This window comes from Chlorocebus sabaeus, chromosome 27, assembly GCF_047675955.1.
Source record: "Chlorocebus sabaeus isolate Y175 chromosome 27, mChlSab1.0.hap1, whole genome shotgun sequence".
Taxonomy (NCBI): domain Eukaryota; kingdom Metazoa; phylum Chordata; class Mammalia; order Primates; family Cercopithecidae; genus Chlorocebus; species Chlorocebus sabaeus.
Window position 1 is genome coordinate 24320646 of NC_132930.1, and position 27491 is coordinate 24348136.

General features: G+C 36.5%; 1 protein-coding gene across 7 annotated transcripts in view; it reads right to left on the reverse strand.

Annotated features, from left to right (window-relative positions):
• TBC1D19 (TBC1 domain family member 19) overlaps positions 1–27491 on the reverse strand; it is a 174796-nt gene that overhangs the window by 107031 nt on the left and 40274 nt on the right. For 6 of the 7 annotated variants that reach the window (XM_008017700.3, XM_008017702.3, XM_073012482.1 and 3 more), the window contains 3 exons: positions 13664–13738; positions 12111–12174; positions 10750–10796 (listed from right to left, as the gene is read on the reverse strand). In XM_008017700.3, coding sequence (XP_008015891.1) covers positions 10750–10796; positions 12111–12174; positions 13664–13738 — 186 coding nt within the window. The remainder of the gene's footprint in view (positions 1–10749; positions 10797–12110; positions 12175–13663; positions 13739–27491) is intronic. The other variant, XM_073012480.1, reaches the window with a different exon arrangement.

Consider the following 27491-nt stretch of genomic DNA (forward strand, 5'->3'; position numbering starts at 1 on the left):
ATGGGACCTAATTAAACTAAAGAGCTTTTGTACAGCAAAAGAAACTATCGTCAGAGTGAACAGACAACCTACAGAATGGGAGAAAAATTTTGCAATCTATGCATCTGACAAAGGGCTAATATCCAGAATCTACAAAGAACTTAAACATGTTTACAAGAAAAAAACAAATAACCCCATCAAAAAGTGGGCAAAGGATATGAACAGACACTTCTCAAAAGAAGACATTTACGCAGCCAACAAACATATGAAAAAATGCTCATGATCACTGGTCATTAGAGAAATACAAATCAAAACCACAATGAGATACCATCTCATAGCAGTTAGAATGGTGATCATTAAAAAGTCAGGAAACAACAGACGCTGGAGTGGACGTGGAGAAACAGAATGCTTTTACACTGTTGGTGGGAGTGTAAACTAGTTCAACCATTGTGGAAGACATTGTGGCGATTCCTCAAGGATCTAGAACTAGAAATACCCTTTGACCCAGCCATTCCATTACTGGGTACATATCCAAAGGATTATAAATCATTCTACTATAAAGACACATGCACATGTATGTTTACTGAGGCACTATTCACAATAGCAAAGACTTGGAACCAACCCAAATGTTCATCAATGATAGACTGGATGAAGAAAACGTGGCACACATATGCCATGGAATACTACATAGCCATAAAAAAGGATGAGTTCACATCCTTTGCAGGGACATGGATGAACCTGGAAACTATTATTCTCAGCAAACTATCACAAGAACAGAAAACCAAATACTGCATGTTCTCACTCATAAGTGAGAGTTGAACAATGAGAACACATGGACACAGGGAGGAAAACATCACACACCAGGGCCTGTCAGGGGGTCAGAGGCAAGGGGAGGGAGAGCATTACGACAAATACCTAATGCAGGTGACAGGTTGATGAGTGCAGCAAACCACCATGGCACATGTATACCTATGTAACAAAACTGCACATTCTACACATGTACTCCAGAACTTAAAGTAAAATAAAAATAAATAAATAATAATAGTAACAAAGATTGTAGGGCATCTTCTCTAAACCAAACTCACAAGGAAAAAAAATTGAAAAGCAGAGCTTAAAAAAAGGTAATTTATAGAATTTCCCAAAATAAGTGGCCGGGTGCAGTGGCTCATGCCTGTAATCCCAGCACTGTGGGAGGCCAAGGCGGGCAGATTGCCTGAGCTCAGGAGTTTGCAACCAGCCTGGGCAACAATGGTGAGACCCCATCTCTACTAAAATACAAAAAATTAGCTGGGCGTGGCAGTGTGCACCTGTAGTCCCAGCTACTCAGGAGGCTGAGGCAGCAGAATTGCTTGAACCCGGGAGGGGAAGGTTGCAGTGAGCCAAGATCGTGCCACTGCACTCCAGCCTGGATGACAGAGCAAGACTCCATCTCAAAAAAAAAAAAAAAAGCAGATAAAAGCCAACTTAGATACTGACATACCATTTAAAGTAGGAATCTTACTTCTATAAGTATAAATATAGAATATGATTCTAAGGAAAATAAATATGTTTGCTAGGATCATACAGAAATAATGTTAGTGAAGTACTGCTTACATTGGAAAAATATGAAACAAATAACCTATCAGAAGGAATTATTTAAATAAAGTATGTTTAATTCATACAATAAAATACAGTATAATATGCCTCAATTAATATGGGTAATGACATGAAAAATGTTCACAATATTATTTTAAAAGTATAGTAGTTATTGCTATACAATAACATTGTATGTTATTTTATTTCAAATTTTATTCTTACGTATAGTTACATATGCTTTCTTATTTTTCTAACAACATGCATTTTTCAAGAAACAATCATAATAATTTTAAAAAATGTTCTTAAGTAAAACTCTTGAGAGAGAAAAAAACCATTAAGAATCTAGTGGAGGAGATTATGATGACAGAAACGTTATCATCTTTGAGGAAGACATTAATGAACTGATAGCTAACAGCTGATAAAATATATGCTATAATACCAAAAAAGTTTCCTAAAATTGCAAACACTGTATTGAAACTAAAAATATCAGTAGTATTTGTTTTAAAAAATAAAAAAAAAGTAACAAAAGAATCTACAATTTTAGCCTAATTACCTAACAGCACAATTTTAGCCTAATTACATAAATAAGGAATCATACTACAAGGGAAACTGACAAACATAAAAGACAGAAAAAGGAGAAGATACTGTAAATACATGAATAACAGAAAAATAAAAATATTAGACATGTAGAAACTGTAATTAAGGAAATAATTACTTAAAATATTTGTGAATTTCAAAAAGATCTCAGCATGAGTAATAAAAGGATCAATTAAGGAACTGTCCTCAAAGAAACAGAATGTTGTGAGCTATTAAGGAGAAAATATAGTTAAGAATAACCATATAAAAATTACATAAAGTTTCAGCTTTTAAGTGCTAGAAAAGGGAAGAGTTTGGGAGAAACTTTTAGTAGGCTAAGAGAAATAAAGCCATCATCATAAAGGCAGTTTTTTACTAAACTGTCTAACATTAAAAGTAAACTGTTTACAATTCCAAAAGTTCTAAAATAATTTCTAACCAAGTTTTACTTTAGCAGATGTAAAGAGATAAAAATAATAGCAAACATAAAGAGAAAAAATGTGAAACATTCATTCATTGATTCATTTATTCATTCATTCGGTAAATATTTATTGAGCAGATTGTTTTAAGCACTGTTCTACTTGGGGACAGTGCAGTCAAGGACAGGATTAACTTACAGCTGACTTGTGGTAGTGTTATGCTACTATCCAGGAATACCTGGAAGTCTGGTAGTGACCCTTGGCCAAGATGCAGTGACATGTACTAACTAGTCAGTTGTAATATGCTATTTAATGATCAAAACTAACCTAGAGGCATTCCACATGTGTTTATTTACATGGTTTACTGAAAATGTAGATTGGCAAATTGCATCTGATATAACCAGTTGCAGAAACAACCCCTCAAAAAACTTCCGTCCTGGCTCTCTAGACCAAGGTATCTCACATGTATCCTGACGGCTTATAAATGAAAATCTAAACACATCCTGTGTAACTGAGAAAGGGCCCTGAGAGCTCGGTTGGAAGTGTGGATCTCTTTGTGTTTGCAGGTTTATTCTTTCTCTTGCTGAAAGAAAGCCACATGTGGGTGTACCCTGAGAAGCCTTGTGAGTGTTGTCAATTATTTGACCCTGTGTGACTGCTGAAGCAGGGAACAAAGCAGAATGAAAAGATCTTGCCCCTGTGGAGCTTCCTTTGTAATGGAAAAAGGCAAGCAATAAGCAAAATAAATCAATAGTATGTTATATACATCATGATAGATGCTGTGGAGAAAAACAAAGCTGGAAAGGGTATAAGGAGTTCAAGCAGAAGAGCTCAAGTAACTTCTAGAAACCTCTAATGAGAAGGTGATATTTAAGCAAAGACATGAGTAGTGAGGGAGCATGCAGGTAGACATTTAGGGAAAAATCTTTGCCAGCAGATAAAACAAAGAGCAAAGACACTCAGCTGGGAGGAAGCCAGGGGTAAGCAAGGAGGCTAAAGTAGCTGGAGTAAGACCAATCAGTACAGTAACTGGAGATGAACTCAGACAGGTAATGGGATATCAAATCAAAAGGGGTATTTTAGGTCACTGTCATGACTTTGGCTTTTATTTAATAAGTAGAATGAGATGGGAAGCCACTGGATAGCAGAAGAGTGGCTTATTCTGAATTGCATTTAAAGGCCTTCCTCCAGAAGCTGTGCTAAGAAAAGAGTCTAGGTGGGCAAAGGTAGAAGTAGGAAGACCAGTTGGGAAGCTTGGATGTAGCAGTGGTGGTGACAAAAACTGGATGTATTCTACATATATTTCAACAGTAAACCTAATAGGATTACGTGTAAAGTCCAAGAGAAAGAGTGAAATCAAACATGTGTGAATTAAAATAATGAGTTCCAAGCATCTACTGAAGGGTTCCACTTGAATATTTGATATGCCTCTGAAACTTAACTAAGCTTATCATGTTCACTAACAGCCCTGTTCCGCCTCCTGTATCCTCTATCTCACCTCAAGTAACTTCTAGCCAATTACACAACCTAGATACTTGAAGGTGATCGTTATCTTTTCTTTTTCTCATAGACCCCATATCTGATCAGCTCCCAAATCATCCTTAAAATTTCCTTCAAATCTGTCAAATTCTTTCCATTTCCAGTGTTGTTCTCTTAATTCAGACACTCATGATATCTTGTGGACTACTAGAACAGGGAAGGGAATAAAAAAGAAAAAGATTTCCTGAGTATGTATATGTGCCAGGCAGCAGGCTATGTGATGTACAGTCACTACTTTTTTTTTCATTATTTTACTTTTATTGTTTTTTTAATTATACTTTAAGTTCTAGGGTACATGTGCACAACGTGCAGGTTTGTTACATATGTATACATGTGCTGTGTTGGTTGCTGCACCCATTAACGCATCATTTACATTAGGTATTTTCCCTAATGCTATGCCTCCCCCGTCCCCTCACCCCATGACAGGCCCCAGTGTGTGATGATCCACACCCTGTGTCCAAGTGTTCTCATTGTTCAGTTCCCACCTATGAGTGAGAACATGCGGTGTTTGGTTTTCTGTTCTTGTGATAGTTCGCTCAGAATGATGGTTTCCAGCTTCATCCACGTCCCTGCAAAGGACAAGATCTCATCCTTTTCTATGGCTGCATAGTATTCCATGGTGTATATGTGCCACATTTTCTTAATCCAGTCTATCATTGATGGACATTTGGGTTGGTTCCAAGTCTCTGCTATTGTGAATAGTGCCACAATAAACATATGTGTGCATTTGTCTTTATAGTGGCATGATTTACAATCCTTTGGGTATATACCCAGTAATGGGATCACTGGGGCAAATTGTATTTCTAGTTCTAGATCCTTGAGGAATCGCCACACTGTCTTCCACAATGGTTTAGTTTATACTCCCACCAACAGTGTAAAAGTGTTCCTATTTCTCCACATCCTCTCCAGCACCTGTTGTTTCCTGACTTTTTAATGATAGCCACTCTAACTGGTGTGAGATGGTATCTCTTTGTGGTTTTGATCTGCATTTCTCTGATGGCGAGTGATGATGAGCATTTTTTCATGTGTCTGTTGGCTGTATAAATGTCTTCTTTTGAGAAGTGTCTGTTCATATCCTTTGCCTACTTTTTGATGGGGTTATTTGTTTTTTTCTTGTAAATGTCTTTAAGTTCTTTGTAGATTCTGGATATTAGCCCTTTGTCACATGGGTAGATTGCAAAAATTTTCTCCCATTCTGTAGGTTGCCTGTTCACTCTGATGGTAGTTTCTTTTGCTGTGCAGAAGCTCTTTAATTAGATCCCATTTGTCTATTTTGGCTTTTTTTTGCCATTGCTTTTGGTGTTTTAGACATGAAGTCCTTGCCCATGCCTATGTCCTGAATCGTATTACCCAGGTTTTCTTCTATGGTTTTTATGGTTTTAGGTCTAACATTTAGATCTAATCCATCTTGAATTAATTTTTGTAGAAGATGTAAGGAAGGGATCCAGTTTCAGCTTTCTACATGTGGCCAGCCAGTTTTCCCAGCACCATTTATTAAATAGGGAATCCTTTCCCCATTTCTTGTTTTTGTCAGGCTTGTCAAAGATCAGATGGTTGTAGATGTGTAGTGTTATTTCTGAGGCCTCTGTTCTGTTCCATTGGTCTATATCTCTGTTTTGGTACCAATACCATACTGTTTTGGTTACCGCAGTCTTGTAGTATAGTTTGAAGTTAGGAAGCATGATGCCTCCAGCTTTGTTCTTTTTCCTTAGGATTGTCTTGGCAATGCGGGCTCTTTTTTAGTTCCATATGAACTTTAAAGTGGTTTTTTCCAATTCTGTGAAGAAAGTCATTAGTAGCTTGATGGGGATGGCACTGAATCTATAAATTATCTTGGAGAGTATGGCAATTTTCACGATATTGATTCTTCCTAGCCATGAGTATGGAATGTTCTTCCATTTGTTTGTGTCCTCTTTTATTTCATTGAGCAGTGGTTTGTAGTTCTCCTTGAAGAGGTCCTTCACATCCCTAGAAAGTTGGACTCCTAGGTATTTTTTTCTCTTTGTAGTAATTGTAAATGGGAGTTCACTCATAATTTCGCTGTCTGTCTATTATTGGTGTATAGGAATGCTTGTGATTTTTGCACATTGAGTTTGTATCCTGAGACTTTGCTGAAGTTGCTTATCAGCTTAAGGAGATTTTGGGCTGAGACAATGGGGTTTTCTAAATATACAATCAGGTCATCTGCAAACAGGGACAGTTTGACTTCCTCTTTTCCTAATTGAATATCCTTTATTTCTTTCTCTTGCCTGATTGCCCAGGCCAGAACTTCCAACACTATGTTGAATAAGAGCGATAAGAGAGGGCATCCCTCTCTTGTGCCAGTTTTCAAATGGAGTGTTTCCACTTTTTGCCCATTCAGTATGATACTGACTGTGGGTTTGTCATAAATAGCTCTTATTATTTTGAGATATCTTCCATCAATACCTAGTTTACTGAGAGTTTTTAGCATGAAGGGCTGTTGAATTTTGTTGAAGGCCTTTTCTGCATCTATTGAGATAATCATGTGGTTTTTGTCTTTGGTTCTGTTTATGTGATGGATTACGTGTATTGATTTGCGTATGTTGAACCAGTCTTGCATTCCAGGGATGAAACCAACTTGATCTTGGTGGATAAGCTATTTGATGTGCTGCTGGATTTGCTTTGCCAGTATTTTATTGAGGATTTTCGCAACAATGTTCATCAGGGATATTGGTCTAAAATTCTCTTTTTTGTTGTTGTGTCTCTGCCAGGCTTTGGTATCAGGATGATGCTGGCCTCATAAAATGAGTTAGGGAGGATTCCTTCTTTTTCTATTGACTGGAATAGTTTCAGAAGGAATGGTACCAGCTCCTCTTTGTACCTCTGGTAGAATTTGGCTGTGAATCCGTCTGGTCCTGGACTTTTTATTGGTTGGTAGGCTATTAATTACTGCCTCAATTTCAGAGCCTCTTATTGGTCTATTCAGCGATTCAACTTCTTCCTGGTTTAGTCTTGAGAGGGTGTATGTGTCCAGGAATTTATCCATTTCTTCTAGATTTTCTGGTTTGTGTAGAGGTGTTTACAGTATTCTCTGATGGTAGTTTGTATTTCTGTGGGAACGGTGGTGATATCCCCTTTATCTTTTTTTATTGCGTCTATTTGATTCTTCCCTCTTTTCTTCTTTATTAGTCTTGCTAGTGGTCTATCAATTTTGTTGATCTTTTCGAAAAATCAGCTCCTGGATTCACTGATTTTTTGAAGTGTTTTTTGTGTCTCTATCTCCTTCAGTTCTGCTCTGATCTTAGTTATTTCTTGCCTTCTGCTAGCTTTTGAATTTGTTTGCTCTTGCTTCTGTAGTTCTTTTAATTGTGATGTTAGGATGTCGATTTTAGATCTTTCCTGCTTTCTCTTGTGGGCATTTAGTGCTATAAATTTCCCTCTACACACTGCTTCAAATGTGTCCCAGAGATTCTGGTACATTGTGTCTTTGTTCTTATTGGTTTCAAAGAACATCTTTATTTCTGCCTTCATTTCGTTATTTACTCAGTAGTCATTCAGAAGCAAGTTGTTCAGTTTCCATGTAGTTGTGTGGTTTTGAGTGAGTTTCTTAATACTGAGTTCTAATTTAATTACACTGTGGTCTAAGAGACAGTTTGTTGTGATTCCTGTTCTTTTACATTTGCTGAGGAGTGCTTTACTCCAACTATGTGGTCAATTTTGAAATAATGTGGTGCTGAGAAGAATGTATTCTGTTGATTTGGGGTGGAGGGTTCTGTAGATGTCTATTAGGTCTGCTTGGTGCAGAGCTGAGTTCAAGTCCTGGATATCCTTGTTAACCTTCTGTCTCGTTGATCTGTCTAATATTGACAGTGGGGTGGTAAAGTCTCCCATTATTATTGTGTGGGAGTCTAAGTCTCTTTTTAGGTCTCTCAGGACTTGCTTTTTGAATCTGGGTGCTCCTTTATTGGGTGCATATATATTTAGGATACTTAGCTCTTCTTGTTGAATTAAACCCCTTACCATTATGTAATAGCCTTGTCTCATTTGATCTTTGTTTGTTTAAAGTCTGTTTTATCAGAGACTAGGATTGCAACCCCTGCTTTTTTTTTTTTTTTTTTTTTTTTGCTTTTCATTTGCTTGGTAGATCTTCCTCCATTCCTTTATTTTGAGCCTATGTGCATCTCTGCACATGAGATGGGTCTCCTGAATTACAGCACATTGATGGGTCTTGACTCTTTATCTAATTTGCCAGTCCATGTCTTTTAATTGGTGCATTTAGCCCATTTACATTTAAAGTTAATATTGTTATGTGTGAATTTGATCCTGTCATTATGATGTTAGCTGGTTATTTTGCCTGTTAGTTGATGCAGTTTCTTCCTAGCATCAATGGTCTTTACAATTTGGCATGTTTTTGCAGTGGCTGGTACCGGTTGTTCCTTTCCATATTTAGTGCTTCCTTCAGGAGCTCTTGTAAGGCAGGCCTGGTGGTGACAAAATCTCTCAGCATTTGCTTTCTGTAAAGGATTTTATTTCTCCTTCACTTATGAAGCTTAGTTTGGCTGGACATGAAATTCTGGGTGAAAATTCTTTTCATTAAGAATGTTGAATATTGGTCCCCACTCTCTTCTGGCTTGTAGGGTTTCTGCTGAGAGATCCACTGTTAGTCTGATGGGTTTCCCTTTGTGGGTAACCTGACCTTTCTCTCTGGCTGCCTTTAGCACTTTTTCTTTCATTTCAACCTTTGTTAATTGGCAATTACATGTCTTGGGGTTGCTCCTCTCGAGGAGTATCTTTGTCATGTTCTCTGTATTTCCTTAATTTGAATGTTGGCCTGCCTTGCTAGTGTGGTAAGTTCTCCTGGATAATGTCCTGAAGAGTGTTTTCCAGCTTGGTTCCATTCTCCCTGTCACTTTCAGGTACACCAATCAAATGTAGATTTGGTCTTTTCACGTAGTCCCATATTACTTGGAGGCTTTGCTCATTTCTTTTTACTCTTTTTTCTCTAAACTTCTCACTTCATTTCATTCATTTGATCTTCAATCACTGATACCCTTTCTTCCACTTGACCAGATAGGCTACTGAAGCTTGTGCATGCATCACATAGTTCTCGTGCCATGTTTTTCAGCTCCATCAGGTCATTTAAGGTCTTCTCTACACTGTTCATTCTAGTTAGCCATTTGTCTAATCTTTTTTCAAGGTTTTAAGCTTCCTTGTGATGGGTTCGGACATCCTCCTTTAGCTCAGAGAAGTTTGTTATTATCGACTTTCTGAAGCCTACTTCTGTCAACTTGTCAAACTCATTCTCCATCCTGCTTTGTTCCATTGCTGGCAAGGAGCTGTGATCATTTGGAGGAGAAGGAGCACTCTGGTTTTTAGAATTTTCAGCTTTTCTGCTCTGGTTTCTCCCCATGTTTGTGGTTTTATCTACCTTTGATCTCTGATGATGGTGACCTACAGATGGGGTTTTGGTGTGGATGTCCTTTTTGTTGATGTTGATGCTATTCTTTTCTGTTTGTTAATTTTCCTTCTAACAGTCAGGTCCCTCAGCTGCAGGTTTGTTGGAGTTTGCTGGAGGTCCACTCCAGACCCTGTTTGCCTGGGTTTCACCAGCAGAGGCTGTAGAACAGCAAATATTGCAGAACAGCAAATATTGCTGCCTGATCCTTCCCCTGGAAGCTTTGTCTCAGAGGGATACCAGGCTGTATGAGGTGTCAGTCAGCCCCTACTGGGAGGTGTCTCCAAGTTAGGCTACACAGGGGTCAGGGACCCACTTGAGGAGGCAGTCTGTCTGTTCTCAGAGCTCAAACACTGTGCTGGGAGAATCACTGCTCTCTTCAGAGTTGTCACACAGGGACGTTTAAGTCTGCAGAAGTTTCTGCTGCCTTTCATTCAGCTATGTCCTGCCCCGACAGGTGGAGTCTACAGAGGCAGGCAGTCCTCGTTGAGCTGTGGTGGGCTCCACCCAATTCGCGCCACCTGCCACTTTGTTTACCTACTCAAGCCTCAGCAAAGGCAGCTGCCCCTCCCCTAGCCAGGCTTGCCACTTCATAGTTCGATCTCAGACTAGTAGTGAGCAAGGGTCCATGGGCGTGGGACCTGCTGAGCCAAGCACAGGATATGATCTCCTGGTATGCCGTTTGCTAAGACTGTTGGAAAAGCACAGTGTTTAGTTGGCAGTATCCCGATTTTCCCGGTACAGTCTGTCATGGCTCAGAAAAGGAAATCCTTTTTTCCCTTGGCTCAGAAAAGGAAATCCCCCAACTCCTTGTGCTTCCCAGGTGAGGCGATGCCCCCCACAGCTTTGGCTCACCCTCCATGGGCTGCACCCACTTGCCAACCAGTCCCAGTGAGATGAACCAGGTACCTCAGTTGGAAATGCAGAAATCACCCATCTTCTGTGTTGATCACGCTGGGAGCTGCAGACTTGCGTTCATATTTGGTCATCTTGGAACCCACTTCCTACAGTCACTATTTTTTAATCAAAATTATCCTAACTGATTTACCCCATGCTAATCTTTCCATATTCCAATATATTTTCTAACAGTAATTTTCAAACACAGATCTGATCATGTCATTCCACTGTTTCAATAACTCTGGGGCTTTTTACATCCTAATCCCTCTGCCTTGATATATTTTTACATCATCATTTATTCACATTATTCGTTCATTAATATATGTGTATTTATCCAATAGAACCTACCTCAAGAAAATCCTTAGGTGCATAAACAGGTCTGAAAAGGCTTAAATCTAGAATAAGATAGATTATAAACAAAATTTCAGCTAATAATATATGAAGTCTTATTAAATAAATGTAATCATTCTTTCATGTGTTATCATACAGATAGATTAATTCAAACATTTCTTGAGAATCAATTATTTGTCATACATGCATTAAGTACAGAGAACACTAAAATGAAAAGACAATTTCTGCCCTTCCCATCCTAGATGACATATTCTGGAACAAATTAAGAGCATCCTATTCACAGATCATAATTATTTATAACTGAATTGGCCAAACAAGGTCAATGTAACATAAAGGTTCTATATGAGAATTTTCAATGTACTTAAAATACAAACAATGCATTCTTAGTGAATTCCTCTAGTTGTATTAAACTATTCCCCCTTTTGAACTCAAATAACTATACATAATAACTCTATTATGGTATTTATCTCTTACCTAGTCCCCTACATGTATTTTAGCAGTGGTAAAGGAGGGGAAGGAGGGGTTATGTACATGTCTGTCTATACAATTACAGGCATTTATCATAGTAAATGAAGTATAGTTGTTATTCATTTTACATTTACAAAATTGACTACATTTTAAATATTAAAATGAACAAAAATAAATTCTTTAAAACATTTTAAAGTCTTCAAATGTATTTTTCACTATTTATCCTATTTTTAACAACCCAATATAATTAAGCTTGCACAATATTTACTTTAATTAAAAGACAAGAATCTCAAAAATTCACTGGATAATTTATTATTTTATAAAAATGTTTTTAAATGCTGCTTTAAAAAAGGATAAATAAGGCCAGGCACAGTAGCTCACACCTGTAATCCCAGCACTTTGGGAGGCTCTGGTGGGAGGATCGGAGGATTACTTGAAGCCAGGAGTTCAACAGAGAGAGCCAGGGCAACATAGCAAAACCCCATCTCTACAAAAAAATAAAAAAATTAGCCAGGCATGGTGGTGCGTGCCTGTCGTCTTTGCTACTCAGGAGGCTGAGATGAAAGGACCCTCTGAGCCCAGGAGTTTCAGGTTAAAGGGAGCTGTGATCAGGTTACTGCACTCCAGCACAGGTAACAGAGCAAGACCCTGTCTCTAAAAACACAAACAAACAAGCAAAAAGCTGCTCCTGATGTCTGTATTTATTAGCTGCATGTGGTGTCTGGGAGTTTGAGTAGGCCAGTCTAACTCTGGTTTTCCAGAAGACAGAAAATTAATGAGAAGGAAAATTAACATCTTCACAAAAGAATCGTTAATTATGTTATTTTGCATCCACAGTTAAGAAGGCAATCTTTTTCCACTACTACATTCAGAAAAAATTGTTCACATACCTGGTTCATCAGTTCCCATTTCATTCCATTTATTAAGAAGTTCTTTCTGTTCTCCAACTGGCCTCTGGAAAAGGTAATTTAAAACTGGTTTCATTTCATTTTTTGAAGTCTAGCAATACAACTAAAAATAAGAATCAATAACTTATTTAAAAGCTTACATAAACTACAATAACAGGATAAATAATTTCATTAAACATGTTGAATTTGGGGGGTAACTGCATTTAAATTATTATTTAACTATTGTGTTATATCTAGTCTCAATGGCCTAGTTAGAACATGGTGCTAATGAGTCCAATAAAAGAAGGTAAGTGATCTGCACTGGCCAGTACATTTCACAAAGAAAAACTGCTCCTCAGCCACATACTACATCTCTTACCCCCATCCAGCAGACTCAAAAAAGCATCGTAAGGGGGACTGGCCAAGAGAGTGTGACTGAGAGTTAGTAGCATCATCTTCCTATATGAAAGGCAGTATATTATACAATACTACATATTTAGACAGTTTTTAATATAAATGTATCCTTTTTAAATACCATCCTTCTGGTGCCTTCAGTAATTTTTCCTTGGATATTATTCAAAGTATACCCACTACATCCTGTCCAACAACAGGGAATAAATAGCAGATAGGGAGAATGAAGTAAAGGGAAACTGACTCTCTCCTACTTGTGAGCAGCTACAAAGAATACAAAACATCCCTCAAGTGTTTTTTCTTTTCTTTCTCATCTTTTCTCCTCAATGCTCAGAGTAACGTAAGTGTTGAATATTAGATCTAAATAGAATTCCAGTTCTACAGAGAGAAGACCAATTATCCTTTTTGTTTCCTATGTTAATACCGAAAGATGGTACCGTATTGCCTGTTGCAAGATCACAGTATGCCTGAACTCTATCTGTGATTCAAGAAATATGGCTATTGTGCTAATTAGCCAAAAAGTAAGGAGACTAAAGGTAATTAAAATATTTAAAGCATATTGCTAATCTTTACAGCCAAATCCTAACTCATCTATACTACAGATTCATATTTCTATTTATTTGCAAAGACACAGGTTTGTTACAATAATTATTATAGCACACGAAACAGAAATCTATATAGAATGTACCCACATAATTGGCCTTTTACAGATTTTTGTTTCAAACCAAGTTGATATACTAGTAAAAATAAATAAATAGGCCAGGCGCAGTGGCTCACATCTGTAATCCCAGCACTTTGGGAGGCCAAGGTGGGCGGATCATGAGGTCAGGAGATCGAGACCCTCCTGACTAACACGGTGAAACCCCGTCTCTACCAAAAATACAAAAAAATTAGCCAGGCGTGGTGGCACGTGCCTGTAGTCCTAGTTACTTGGGAGGCTGAGGCAGGAGAATTGCTTGAACCCAGGAGGCAGAGGTTGCAGTGAGCCGAGATCGCGCCAATGCACTCCAGCCTGGGTGATAGAGTAAGACTCTGTCTCTAAATAAATAAATAAATAAATGTGCCTAACAGTTATATAACTTCATGATACTTTCTAGTATTTGATTCACAATGAAATACTTTAACAGAAAAATGTTTAAGAGTACCTTTCGTGCCAGTGGGATACTCAGTTCAGTGCACATACTATTTAAACTCTTCAAAATTCTTTTTTCCCAACTTCCCTGAAATATAAAAATCAATTATCTTTTCCAGTAATAATACTAAAACTAATAAAAAATATTAAAGATATTATCAATTACATAGAAATGGTAAGGTTGGTTGAGATTGGTTATCCCTATTTATTAGTTCACTCAACAAATACTAACTATTGCCTACTATATTCCAGATACTATCCTTTGTGCTATGAACTAAGCAGTGAATAACAGAAAGCCTCAGTCCTCAAATAACTGACATTTCAGTTGAGGATGGGAATAAGCATAGATTTTTTTAAAATGTCAACAAGTCATATGGTAATAAACGTTATATAGAAAACATGTATGAAATGCTTAAATTTAACTTATCTTTTTATCTGATATTTTCTATCTAACATTTTTCTATCAGATAAAAAGATAAGTTAAATTTAAGCATCTCATAAATGTTTAATACTTAGGAATCCCATTAATGACCTAGTAAAAGGTAAAAATGTACAGAAATTTTTTTATTACATTGTAATTTTCCCCAAAATGAAATTTCACCCCTAAATACTTCAGCATGCACATTCTTAGAATAAGGACCTTTTCCAACATATCACAATATCATTATCATACCTAAGAAAATTAATATTTCATGATGTCATACTTTGTCCACACATGTTCAAATTTTCCAACCTTCTCTATATATCTTGTAGAGTTTTTTAAAATCTGAGATCCATTCAAAATTCATGCATTACATTTCATTGGTTGTTATGTCTCGCTCTTTCAGAGCAGTTTAATCCAGAATCTCTCTATTCTTTTCTTTTTTATGATACTGACTTTTTTTGAAAGGTCCAGGCCAGTTATCTTTTAGACTGTGTCACAATCTGGATTTGTCTCACTATTTTTCACAGTATTGATTACCTTCTTCATTATCCCTTCCATTTGTTATAAAATGGAAATTAAGTTTTAATAGTCCTAGGTTTGGTCATCCATAAATACCATATTTTAATATACTATTCTTTTCAACGACAAGCGAAAATGCCATAATAATGTTTTTTGTCTTTTTACTAAATGTGCCTACAGACCACTTCTGGGTCACTGAAACCAAAATAAAATAATACCAAAGTCCCAAAATTCAGACCTAATAAGGAAACAAGGAGAGAACTGTATATTACTCATAAAGAACAGTAATAATCAATTAATGAAAGTGGAATAATAATAATAGTTCCCTTATATGGTTGTTACAAAGATTAAAGATGTTAATACATGTAAACTGACTCAAACAGTGGCATAATATGATAATTATCATTCAGTAAGTGATGGCTTTTTACTACAGCTATCATTATTCATAGCTTCTTCAACACACACATTCAAATACATTACTCTTTATCTGAAATTTGCTCTGCAAGGTCAACTCCCACCTCCAACATTGTTATTCTTGTCTAAATAAATCTTATTCACCTTTTAGGTATCAGCTTAAATATCCCTTCCTCCATTAAGACTTCTCACCTGGTACCCAACCAAGATAGCATTAGGTGACTTTGCTTATGGGCTTTCATAACACCCTGTCCTTCACCTATCATGGTACAAATCACACTGTGTCTAGCACATAATAGATGTTCAATAATTAAACAGATTTCTACTCTAAGTAATGTTGTAAGTATGTAAAAAAATTTTAATGTAATGGCCCAAGCAGTGAATGAACAGAAAAAAATCATCTGAAGGATAAATATCAAGCTTTGTGAAATGTATAAAGTTCAGTTTACTATATTTATAGAAACAATTTTCAAGAATAAAAGCATACTCAATACATTACATGAAATAGCTCCCAAATTAACTCTATTTATTGGCCTATTTTAATTCTCTCCTTAACTATAAATAATTCTCTTAGATCCAAAACTTATTTGGTACCTCTTATTTGGGTACATTGTTAATGAGTAAACATTTGTTATAATGATACAACCTACCTTCCACATTCAATATCTTTACACCCACCTTATTCAGATAAATCTCATTCACCTTTCTGATGTCAGATTAAGTATCATTTCCTCTAACGAGCCTTCTGTTACCTGCTGCCTCCCACCCCCAATGGTGGAGGAAACAGGTAAGAAAAAGCTTATTTAAAAATACTTCTAATTAAATGATCGCAATAAAATAAAATTTGCATACATATTAAAAATCCAATCCCTGGATTTTTATTTATCCTATCATAAGGAACCAAACTGCTAGCTATTAAATTATCGCTACAAATGTTCTCATTTTCAATCACTCATGCAAACAGCTCTAGAATTGATAAAAAGGCATTAACTCTCAGACATAAAAACAAAACTAACGATATTAAATACAATAGAAATCGATGTGTAGCTCATAATATACAGAGTTGACCCTTGAACAACACAGGCTTGAACTGTGTGGGTTTACTTATATTTACATTTTTTCCAATATGAGCAACAATTTCAAAAAACCTCACAGACAAACCACATAGCCTAGACATACTGAAAATTTTAAGAAAAAGTTGAGTTTGTTCTGAATGCATAAAATATATGTAGATACTACTAGTCTATTTATCATTTCCTACCATAAAGTATACATAAAACTATTATAAAAAATTAAGATTTATTAAAAACATATATGTACTTTCAGATTATACATGGTACCATTTGAAGTTGAGAAAAATATAAACAAACATAAAGATGCAGTATTAAATCACAACTGCATAAAATTAACTGTAGGACATACTATATTACTGTAACAATTTTGTAGCTACCTCCTCTTGCTATTGCAGTGAATTCAAGTGCTGTGAGTATCTGCTTGAAACCCTGGGTGATGCTAATCATCTCCATGTGAGCAGTTCCACAGGCCTGTAAATTGTGTACTGCAGTAAAAAGTGATCTCTCGCTGTCTCACTTTTTTTATTGTGTTGAGCACAATATTGTCCCTGAATAATAGCATGGGACCCATACAAAAAGCCACTAGTGATGCTAGAAATGCTCCCAAGAAGAAAAGTCATGACATTGCAAGAAAATGTTGAATTGCTTGATATGTATGGAAGATTGAAGTCTGCAGCTGCAGTTGCCCATCACTTCATTTCTCTGCTTGATATGTATGGAAGATTGAAGTCTGCAGCTGCAGTTGCCCATCACTTCAAGAGAAATGAATCCAGCATAAGGACCATTGTAAAAAAAGAAAAGGAAACTCATGAAGTCATTGCTGTAGCTACACCACCAGTGGTGAAAACTTCGCTTTTTTCTTGCAAAATATTCTTTTATCTAGTATTGAAAATATAATTTTATGTGGGTGCAGGGTTACTAAAAGGCATACCTATAGACTCCAAATATGATCTGAGAAAAAGTGAAGTCATTATATGACAATATAAAGCAAAAGAAAGGTAAAGGATCTAAAGCTGGAGTATTTAATCCCAGCCAAGGATGGTTTGATAATTTTCAAAATCAGTTTGGCTTAAAAATATCAAGATAACAAGAGAAGCAGCTTCTGCTGACCAACAGGCAGAAGATGAGTTCCCAGATGCCATTAAAATCATTGAGGAAAAAGAATATCTGGCTGAACAGGTTTTTAATGCAGAAGAGAGTGCCTTATTCTGGGGCGGGGGGGGGGGGGGGGGAAATGCCACATAGGACTTTTATTAGTAAGTAAGAGAAGCAAGTACCAGGATTTGAGGCAAGAAGAAATAGGCTAATTCTACCATTTTGTGTAAATGCAATTAAGTTTAGGACCAGGACTGCCCTTATCTGTAAAGCTGCTAACCCCTGAGCCTTGAAGGGAAAAGATAAACACCAATTGCCAGGCTTTTGGTTTTACAACAAGAAAGCCTGGACAACAAGAACACTTTTTTTGGATTGGTTCAATTTATGCTTTGTCCCTGATGTCAGGAAGTACCTTATCAGTAAAGGATTGTTTTTAAAGCTCTTTTGATATTGGACAATGCCCTCCACCTCGCAGAACACCATGAGTTCAACACAGAAGATATCAAATTGGTCTACTTACCCTCAAACACAATGTCTCTAATTCAGCCTCTAGGTCTGGGTCATAGGGACCTTTAAGGCTCATTATATACAGCACCCTATGGAAAAGATTTGCCAATGCTATGGAAGAAAAACCCAATACAGAGATCATCATGACAGTTTGGAAGACACATACCATTGAAGACGCCATTGTTGTTATGGAAAAAGCTGTGAAAGCCATCAAGCCCAAAGCAGTAAATTCCTGCTGGAAAAAACTGTTTCCAGATGTTGTAAAGACTTCACAGGATTTACAAGAGAGTCAATCAAGGAAATAAGAGATTGTAGATATGACCAAAAAAGGTTAGGAGTGAAGGGTTGCAAGATACGGATTTTAGAGAAATTCAACAGCTAATAGACACCACACTAGAGGAATTAATTAAAAAAAACTTGATGGAGATGAGTGCTTCCAGACCACTGTCAGAAAATGAGGAAGAACACATAGAAGAAGCGGTGCCAAAAAGCAAATTGACATCAGATAATCTGGCAGAAGAGTTCTGATTATTCAAGACTGCTTTTGACTTCAGTGTCCATATCATAGAAAGGTCCATTTTGCAACACGGACCCTTAAAACTAAAGCAAACCAGTGAAAGAGGACTAGAACCATATAGAAATATTTTTAGAAAAATGAAAAAGTAAAAATGTCAAATGGGAGTTCTAATGTATTTCTGTAACATTACACCAAGTGTAGGCATTAAACTCCTGTATCCCTTCCACCTCCTCTACCTCTTTTGCCTCTGCCAGGCAAGACAGCAAGACCAGCCCTTCCTCTTCCTCCTCCTCCTCAGCCTACTCAGCGTGAAGATGATTTATGATAATTTATGATGAAGATATTTATGATGATACACTCCCACTTAATAAATAATTTTTCTTACTTATGATTTTCTTCATAACATTTTCCTTTCTCTAGCATTCTTTATTGTAAGAATATAATATATAATATATATAACATATAAAATATGTGTTAATCCACTTAATATTATCAGTGAGGTTTCTGGTCAACAGTAGGCTATTAGTAGTTAAGTTTTGGGGGAGTCAAAACTTATATGTGAATTTTTGACTGCATGAAGGGTCAGCACCCCTAAACGCCACATTGTTTAAGGGTCAGCTATTCTATATAAATTTTCAAGACTGCAATACACAATTTTAAAACAGCATAAAACTCACTAAAAATTCAAACATGAAGACCATTCAAAACAGAAAGATAACTTTTGGAATGACACCTAGACAAGATGTTGAATATTTGTTAACTTATCCTTTAAATAATTATTTTGGCAAAAACAGCTCATTCAGGTATTTTCTGTAAAGCGATGAATCACAGTTGTCCAAATAGATATCCCTTTGTGCCAAGAATTTCAATTTACCAACTCTAAATTTAACATTAGATGTAACATATAAAGAAGTCAAGAGAAACAGTTACACAGAAAACAAATTAGACATTATAAGAAAGTATTCTGAATGGAAAGAATTGATGAAACACAACTATGTGATTTACATGTGTTTACACATGTTATTTTACTTGATGAAACATAACTATGTGATTTACATGTGTTTACACATGTTATTTTACTAACCTATAAGATGTGTATCATTACTATCATTTTACAAATGAGGAAACTTAAAAAATAACACATAAAAGCACAATGAGAAAGACTATTAAGAATGTAAGAAGTGCTGATTAAAACTTATTTGATTACCATTTTTTTTTCTGAGCTCTACAATTAAAGCAGAAACCTAGAAATGACCCGGAACAGAGAAATACTATGACTAAGCATTGAGGAAAGAAAAAAAACAGTATATCCAATTCAGAAAAGTGGGGATTTTTTATAACTAGAACAGGGGGAAATGAGGTATATTATCTGAGTTTTTAAATGACGAAAATACATTGATTTAGCAAATATTTATTAGCCACCTATTAAATACATGCCACTAAAGAGGAATAAAACAGCATTCCTGTCACTAAGAAACACATCACTTTTGTAGTGGAAGTCAGGAGGATAAGAGAGATATACAAATAATATGGGACAGAGATAGTTTGCAAAAACTTCATAAGATCTCTATCAGTCAATATGTCATAAACTACAGAAAAAACATGAAAGAATGAACAAAGAAACAGGAAAGCTAGATATGGCTAAACTTGAACATTGTCAATTGAACATATACTACTTCCTTGAAAATCCTACAAATAATGAAAGAAAAGTGACCCCAGTTGTTGGCCACGTCTATCCTCTGTCCCATATCTATAACACTATGTCAAGGTGGAGAGGTCTTTTCCAAGGTATCTCTTGCAAGAACTTCAGTCAGATGGTCAGTGAAGTCATTTCCATTGAAATCTTGGATGGTCAAAGGAATCAGTTCCATAGTTATCCGAAACAGAAACAGAATTTCCTGACAATGAGGGGAAATCCAAGATGAAGAAGCAAGCGGCTGCTTTCAAGCTTGGCCATCCTTTAGGTTCCCTCAACAACTCTAATCTTAATTAAGTGGTATCCATTCATTCCCTTGTTCACTTGCTGACTCACTGACTAATATATTAATATACTGAATGCTGTCTATGTGCCAAGCACAAAATGAGGACCAGTGAGTAAATGTAGTAAGGAGCAGACAACTATGTAATATGAAAAAGACACTTTGCAACAATTAGAAATATTTACCTCAAATATAACTTAACTCAGTGAAATTGTGAGCTCCTTTTTTCCAGAAGTCCTGGAGCAAAAGGAGGTGAGAAGTGAACATTTGCCAGAGTTTGGACTGGATAAACTTGAGGTCCACTCTAGCTCCAGTTTTATAGACAACAATTTTTCTCAGGTCCTATTCGTGGAGGTGGATAATTAGTGCCTAAGTCTTAGAAGAAATGCCAAAAAAAAAAAAAAAAAAAATTCATGATTATGCCTGTGCTATTATTTAAATAATTTCAATGTACATTTAGCACCCCAAAATAAATAAATAGATGGTTTCCACCCAAAAGACTTACAAAATAAATTCAAAGCGTTCATGTTATCCAAAAGGAAAGTGAATGGCTTTTTACATTTAAAATGTTCAGATAGGAAGATATTTACCTTTTATCCAAACCTGTATCCTCTCTAAATGAAATTATTGTTGCCTTCAAGTAAATTTCCCTAATAACTGGAATCTATGGTATTGACTCAAAGGATTTCAGGAATTTCATAAGTAAAGCAATTTCTAAGAATGAGAAGCAAAAAATTTACAAAAGACTCACAATTATACTATTTTTTAAAATTAGTATAGCATTACTACTTTTTAATAACAATGAAGGTAAATAAAATGTCTTTTAAACCATATATTAAACAAATAGCATGTAAAAAAACTTATGAAATTATAAAATCAGAAAACTATTTTCTTCACCCTGACAAAAAATAAAACTAAAATAATTATAACCCAGATATCTAATAGAAAAACATTTTAGTAATTCTTCTCTGATTATAAAAATAATATATCAAACAAAACAACCAATATTAATATTTTGTCTTTCATTTTTCTATGCATATATATGTGTGTAATTGAGACATATAAACACATATATTTTGGATTAAAGTGAAATTATACTGTTTTATATTTTGCATTCTTCATATAAGATTATAATGTACACCTTTTTGTATTCATTACAATTCTTCAAAAATGACATTTTTGATGCCTATATAGCATTGTTTCTTTTGGAAACAGCATGTCATATTTAAGCAAGCTCTATTATCCATTTCGATTCTTTTAAATTTTTTACTATTATTATGAACATAAGTTTCTGTGTTTCTGATTCTTTCCTTTATACAAGGTTCTAGAAGTGGAATTACTAGGTCAAAGGGTCTGAATATTTTCTAGGAATATTCTCTATTTTTTCTGTATGCTATTCATTCATAATTTTTAAAAAATATCTATTATCTACCATGGACTGGGGACTGTGCCAGATGTTAGAGATACAGTAGTGAAAAGAGAGACTCAGGTCCTACTTCACAGAGACTAAAGAATCTAAGTGATGATACAAACAACCCAAGTATTATAGTAGAGAAGTATAGGGGGTCTGCTGTGTGGAGGATGGACAAGACAGGAAAAGTACCTGAGTATCTGAGATCTGGGAGTCAGAGAGCCTTCCTAAACAATCTATCATCTCACTTGATAACATAAGTGATGTGCAGAAGCTAGCAAGAAATATATGGGATGAGAGGAGGCAGTTTCAAGTATACCCAGAAACATATGGGATGAGAGGAGACAGTTTCAACTATAGCCAGAAATATATGGGATGAGAGGAGGCAGTTTCAAGTAGACACAGTGGCATAAGCAAAAGTTCTCCTATTGCAACAAGTGGAGGAGGTCAAGTATGATTAGAGAAAGAGAAAGTATGTGCATGGCAGGCTGGGGAAGAACGGTATGAGAAGGCAAGAGATGAGACTGGAACTAAAGAAGTCAAGATCATTTCTACCTTTGTTAAGCCATAATAAAGAATTTGAGCTCTATCCTCAAGGTATTGGAAATTTTAGGAAATGGAGTGACAGTATAGAAGGCAAAAAGACCATTAGGAAGGGGGTGAGAACTGAAGTAATGCAAAATTAACAAAATTATCATATTTGCCAAGGTTACTGGATTGACAGAGAACAGAATAAATTTACCCACATAGCACATCTTGAGTTTGCCTGAGCATTTCTGAGCTAGATAGACTGAATATCAGGTAATGTGAATTCTGGAGCCAGGGTGTCCAGTTTCAAATCTCAGCTCTACCACTTTCTCATTTTGTAAAGTGAGACCTAAGAACACATTAGTAACTCACCTCATAGGGATATCGTGAATATTATTAAAAGAGTGAGTACATGTACAGCACTAGAATGGTACCTAGGATATAATTAGAGATCTATATGCTTATTAGTATTGTTTCACAAGAAAACTCATGCACTTATATTTATCGCACTGTATATCTTCAAATACGGCTTTCACTGAAGGGTGTAGCAAAGTAGTTCCCAAGGTATTTTACATGGAAATAGGGTTTCATGATCACGTAAGCTTGAACAACACTGGATTAAATAAAATTAAACAGGTTTCTTTCCTGCAGAACTTCTCCAAACCTTTAACATGCCAAAATAAATTGTGAGAACAAAATTAGAAAATATTAAAACTCAAAGTAGAAAATGAATATCCATGAGTCCATACTGATATAAATAAATAATTGAATACATAAATAAATGGGGAAGAAGAGAAAACTCACGCAGAAGAATTCCAAATAATTTAGGTAGATACCCCTCCTTAAGGAAATGGAACATAATTCTCCACTCCTTAAGTATGGGCTATATGTAGCGACTTACTTCCAAAGAGTACAGTATGGAAAGAGGGAAAAAGAGTAACATTACAGTGAAGAAGGCTCACAAATACTACCTCAGTCAGATGATCAAGGTCAATATCAACAGAGATAAATCATGCTAATAGTATGTACCCTGATATGATGTGATAAATGTAAATGGCATTTTACATCTGTAATCTTCCTCCAAAAAACCCACAATCCCAGTCTAATTATGAGACAACATCAGATAAATTCCAAGAGAGGGATATTCTACAAAATACCTGAACAGTACTTCTCAAAACTGCCAAAGTCATCAAAAACAAGGAAAGTCTGAGAAACTGTCATAGCCAAGAAGAGCCTAAGGAGACATGACAACCAAATGTAATGTGGTGTCCTGGATGGGATCCTGAGTCAGAACAAGGACATTAGGTTGCAACTAAGGAAGTCTAAATAAAATACGGACTTTAGTTCATAATAATGTATCAACCAATATGGCTCATTAATTATAACAAATGTACCATACTAATGTTAAGATGTTAATAATAAGGGAAACTGGGTATGAGATCTATGAGAACTCTCTGTGCTAACTTCTCAAAACTCTTCTAAACCATAAAGTCTAGTAAAAATAGTAAAACAAATTGTGATTCATCAAGAGGAAAGCAGTGTTCCTCAATTTGCAGACTTACTTGCCCAAGGAACCCTTTTTTGTGGAGCATATCTCAAGGTTAGTATTTAGCAGAAAACATTCTTGGAAATGTTGATGCAGAATAAGAAGCTTCATAACCTCATGAGCCCAGAAAATTAAGTACTAGAGTAGCTTGCCAGAAACTGCAGGAAGTTGATTTATAACCCAACTCTGAAGACACGATCAAGAGCTAAGTGAAGTTAAAGTAATTCATAAAACTTTAATTGAAAAAAAAATGAATTGAATTTTTCCAGGGTACAATTCAAAATATTTTCTGCCCATGTTTTACTGAATACAAAGTGAAAAGAAACACTAACTGGATTTTTAAAGCTTCATTTTTGTTAAAAGGGGCAAAGAAGAACCTGGTAAGAAACCACTTATGGCTGGGCGCAGTGGCTCAAGCCTGTAATCCCAGCACTTTGGGAGGCTGAGACGGGTGGATCACGAGGTCAGGAGATCGAGACCATCCTGGCTAACACGGTGAAACCCCGTCTCTACTAAAAAATACAAAAAACTAGCCGGGCGAGGTGGCGGGCGCCTGTAGTCCCAGCTACTGAGGAGGCTGAGGCAGGAGAATGGCGTGAACCCGGGAGGCGGAGCTTGCAGTGAGCTGAGATCTGACCACTGCACTCCAGCCTGGGCGACAGAGCGAGACTCTGTCTCAAAAAAAAAAAAAAAGAAACCATTTGTATATTACTCCTTCCCAGTGCGCAGACGAAACTTCCTAGTTACTTTCCGCTAGTCACACAGCACTTTTTACTTTGTATTACATCTAGTGTCCAAGTCTTATTTCAATTACTAAACCTTGCAATTACCTGAAGGCAGAATCTGTATCTAACTTATTTCTGAATTTCTGCAGCACAGAATCTTCTACTGAGTAGGTATCAGTAAATATCCTTAAACTATTGTAATAACTGGGAAAAGAGATGGCTAACTCGTTTACTATCAATCCAACATAAAGTTACTAAGCTTCTGCTACATAAAGGCCAGTGTACTAGATGCAGCAGTTATGTAAAAATATTTTTAAACTGTTACTTCTTTCAAGAGGCATATAATAAAATGTCAGAAAGATGTATCAGAAATTACTATAACAGGTCAGGCCCAGTGGCTCAGGCCTGTAATCCCAGCACTTTGGGAGGCTGAGGCAGGTGGATCACTTGAGGTCAGGAGTTTGAGACCAGCCTGGCCAACACGATGAGACCCATCTCTACTAAAGATATAAAAATTTTTGCACATTAATTTTGTATCCTGAGACTTTGCTGAAGTTGCTTATCAGTTTAAGGAGATTTTGGGCTGAGATGATGGAGTTTTCTAAATATACAATCATGTCATCTGCAACAGGGACAATTTGACTTCTTTTCCTAACTGAATCCCCTTGATTTCTTTATCTTGCCTGATTGCCCTAGACAGAACTTCTAACACTATGTTGAATAGGAGTGGTGAGAGAGGGCATCCCTGTCTTGTGCCAGTTTTCAAAGGGAATGCTTCCAGTTTTTGCCCATTCAGTATGATATTGGCTGTGGATTTGTCATAAATAGCTCTTACTATTTTGAGACACGTTCCATCAATACCGAATTTATTGAGCGTTTTTAGCATGAAGGGCGGTTGAATTTTGTCAAAGGCCTTTTCTGCATCTATTGAGATAATCATGTGGTTTTTGTCTTTGGTTTTGTTTATATGCTGGATTACGTTTATTGATTTGCATATGTTGAACCAGCCTTGCATCCCAGGGATGAAGCTCACTTGATCATGGTGGATAAGCTTTTTAATGTGATGCTGGATTCAGTTTGCCAGTATTTTATTGAGGATTTTTGCATCGATGTTCATCAGGAATATTGGTCTAAAATTCTCTCTTTTTGTCATGTCTCTGCCAGGCTTTGGTATCAGGATGATGTTGGCCTCATGAAATGAGTTAGGGAGGATTCCCTCTTTTTCTATTGATTGGAATAGTTTCAGAAGGAATGGTACCAGCTCCTCCTTGTACCTCTGGTAAAATTCAGCTGTGAATCCATCTGGTCCTGGACTTTTTTTGGTTGGTAGGCTATTAATTATTGCCTCAATTTCAGAGCCTGCTAGCATCCTTATACACCAGTAACAGACAAACAGAGAGCCAAATCATGAATGAACTTCCATTCACAATTGCTTCAAAGAGAATAAAATACCTAGGAATCCAACTTACAAGGGATGTAAAGGACCTCTTCAAGGAGAACTACAAACCACTGCTCAGTGAAATAAAAGAGGACATAAACAAATGGAAGAACATACCATGCTCATGGATAGGAAGAATCAATATCATGAAAGTGGCCATACTGCCCAAGGTAATTTATAGATTCAATGCCATCCCCATCAAGCTACCAATGAGTTTCTTCACAGAATTGGAAATAACTGCTTTAAAGTTCATATGGAACCAAAAAAGAGCTCACATTGCCAAGGCAATCCTAAGTCAAAAGAACAAAGCTGGAGGCATCACGCTACCTGACTTCAAACTATACTACAAGGCTACAGTAATCAAAACAGCATGGTACTGGTGCCAAAACAGAGATATAGACCAGTGGAACAGAACAGAGCCCTCAGAAATAATACCACACATATACAGCCATCTGATCTTTGACAAACCTGACAAAAACAAGAAATGGGGAAAGGATTCCCTATTTAATAAATGGTGCTGGGAAAATTGGCTAGCCAGAAGTAGAAAGCTGAAACTGGATCCTTTCCTTACTCCTTATACGAAAATTAATTCAAGATGGATTAGAGACTTAAATGTTAGACCTAATACCATAAAAACCCTAGAAGAAAACCTAGGAAATACCATTCAGGACATAGGCATGGGCAAGGAATTCATGTCTAAAACACCAAAAGCAAGGGCAACAAAAGCCAAAATTGACAAATGGGATCTCATTAAACTAAAGAGCTTCTGCACAGCAAAAGAAACTACCATCAGAGTGAACAGGCAACCTACAGAATGGGAGAAAATTTTTGCAATCTACTCATCTGACAAAGGGCTAATATCCAGAACCTACAAAGAACTCAAACAAATTTACAAGAAAAAAAACAAACAACCCCATCAAAAAGTGGGCAAAGGATATGAACAGACATTTCTCAAAAGAAGACATGCATACAGCCTACAGACACATGAAAAAATGCTCAACATCACCGGCCATCAGAGAAATGCAAATCAAAACCACAATGAGATACCATCTCACACCAGTTAGAATGTCAATCATTAAAAAGTCAGGAAACAACAGGTGCTGGAGAGGATGTGGAGAAATAGGAACACTTTTACACTGTTGGTGGGACTGTAAACTAGTTCAACCATTATGGAAAACAGTATGGCGATTCCTCAAGGATCTAGAACTAGAAGTACCATATGACCCAGCCATCCCATTACTGGGTATATACCCAAAGGATTATAAGTCACGCTGCTATAAAGACACATGCACATGTATGTTCATTGCGGCACTATTCACAGTAGCAAAGACTTGGAATCCAACCAAATGTCCATCAGTGACAGATTGGATTAAGAAAATGCGGCACATATACACCATGGAATACTATGCAGCCATTAAAAAGGATGAGTTTGTGTCCTTTGTAGGGACATAGATGCAGCTGGAAACCATCATTCTCAGCAAACTATCGCAAGAACAGAAAACCAAACACCGCATGTTCTCACTCATAGGTGGGAATTGAACAATGAGATCACTTGGACTCGGGAAGGGGAACATCACACATCGGGGCCTATTATGGGGAGGGGGGAGGGGGGAGGGATTGCATTGGGAGTTATACCTGATGTAAATGACGAGTTGATGGGTGCTG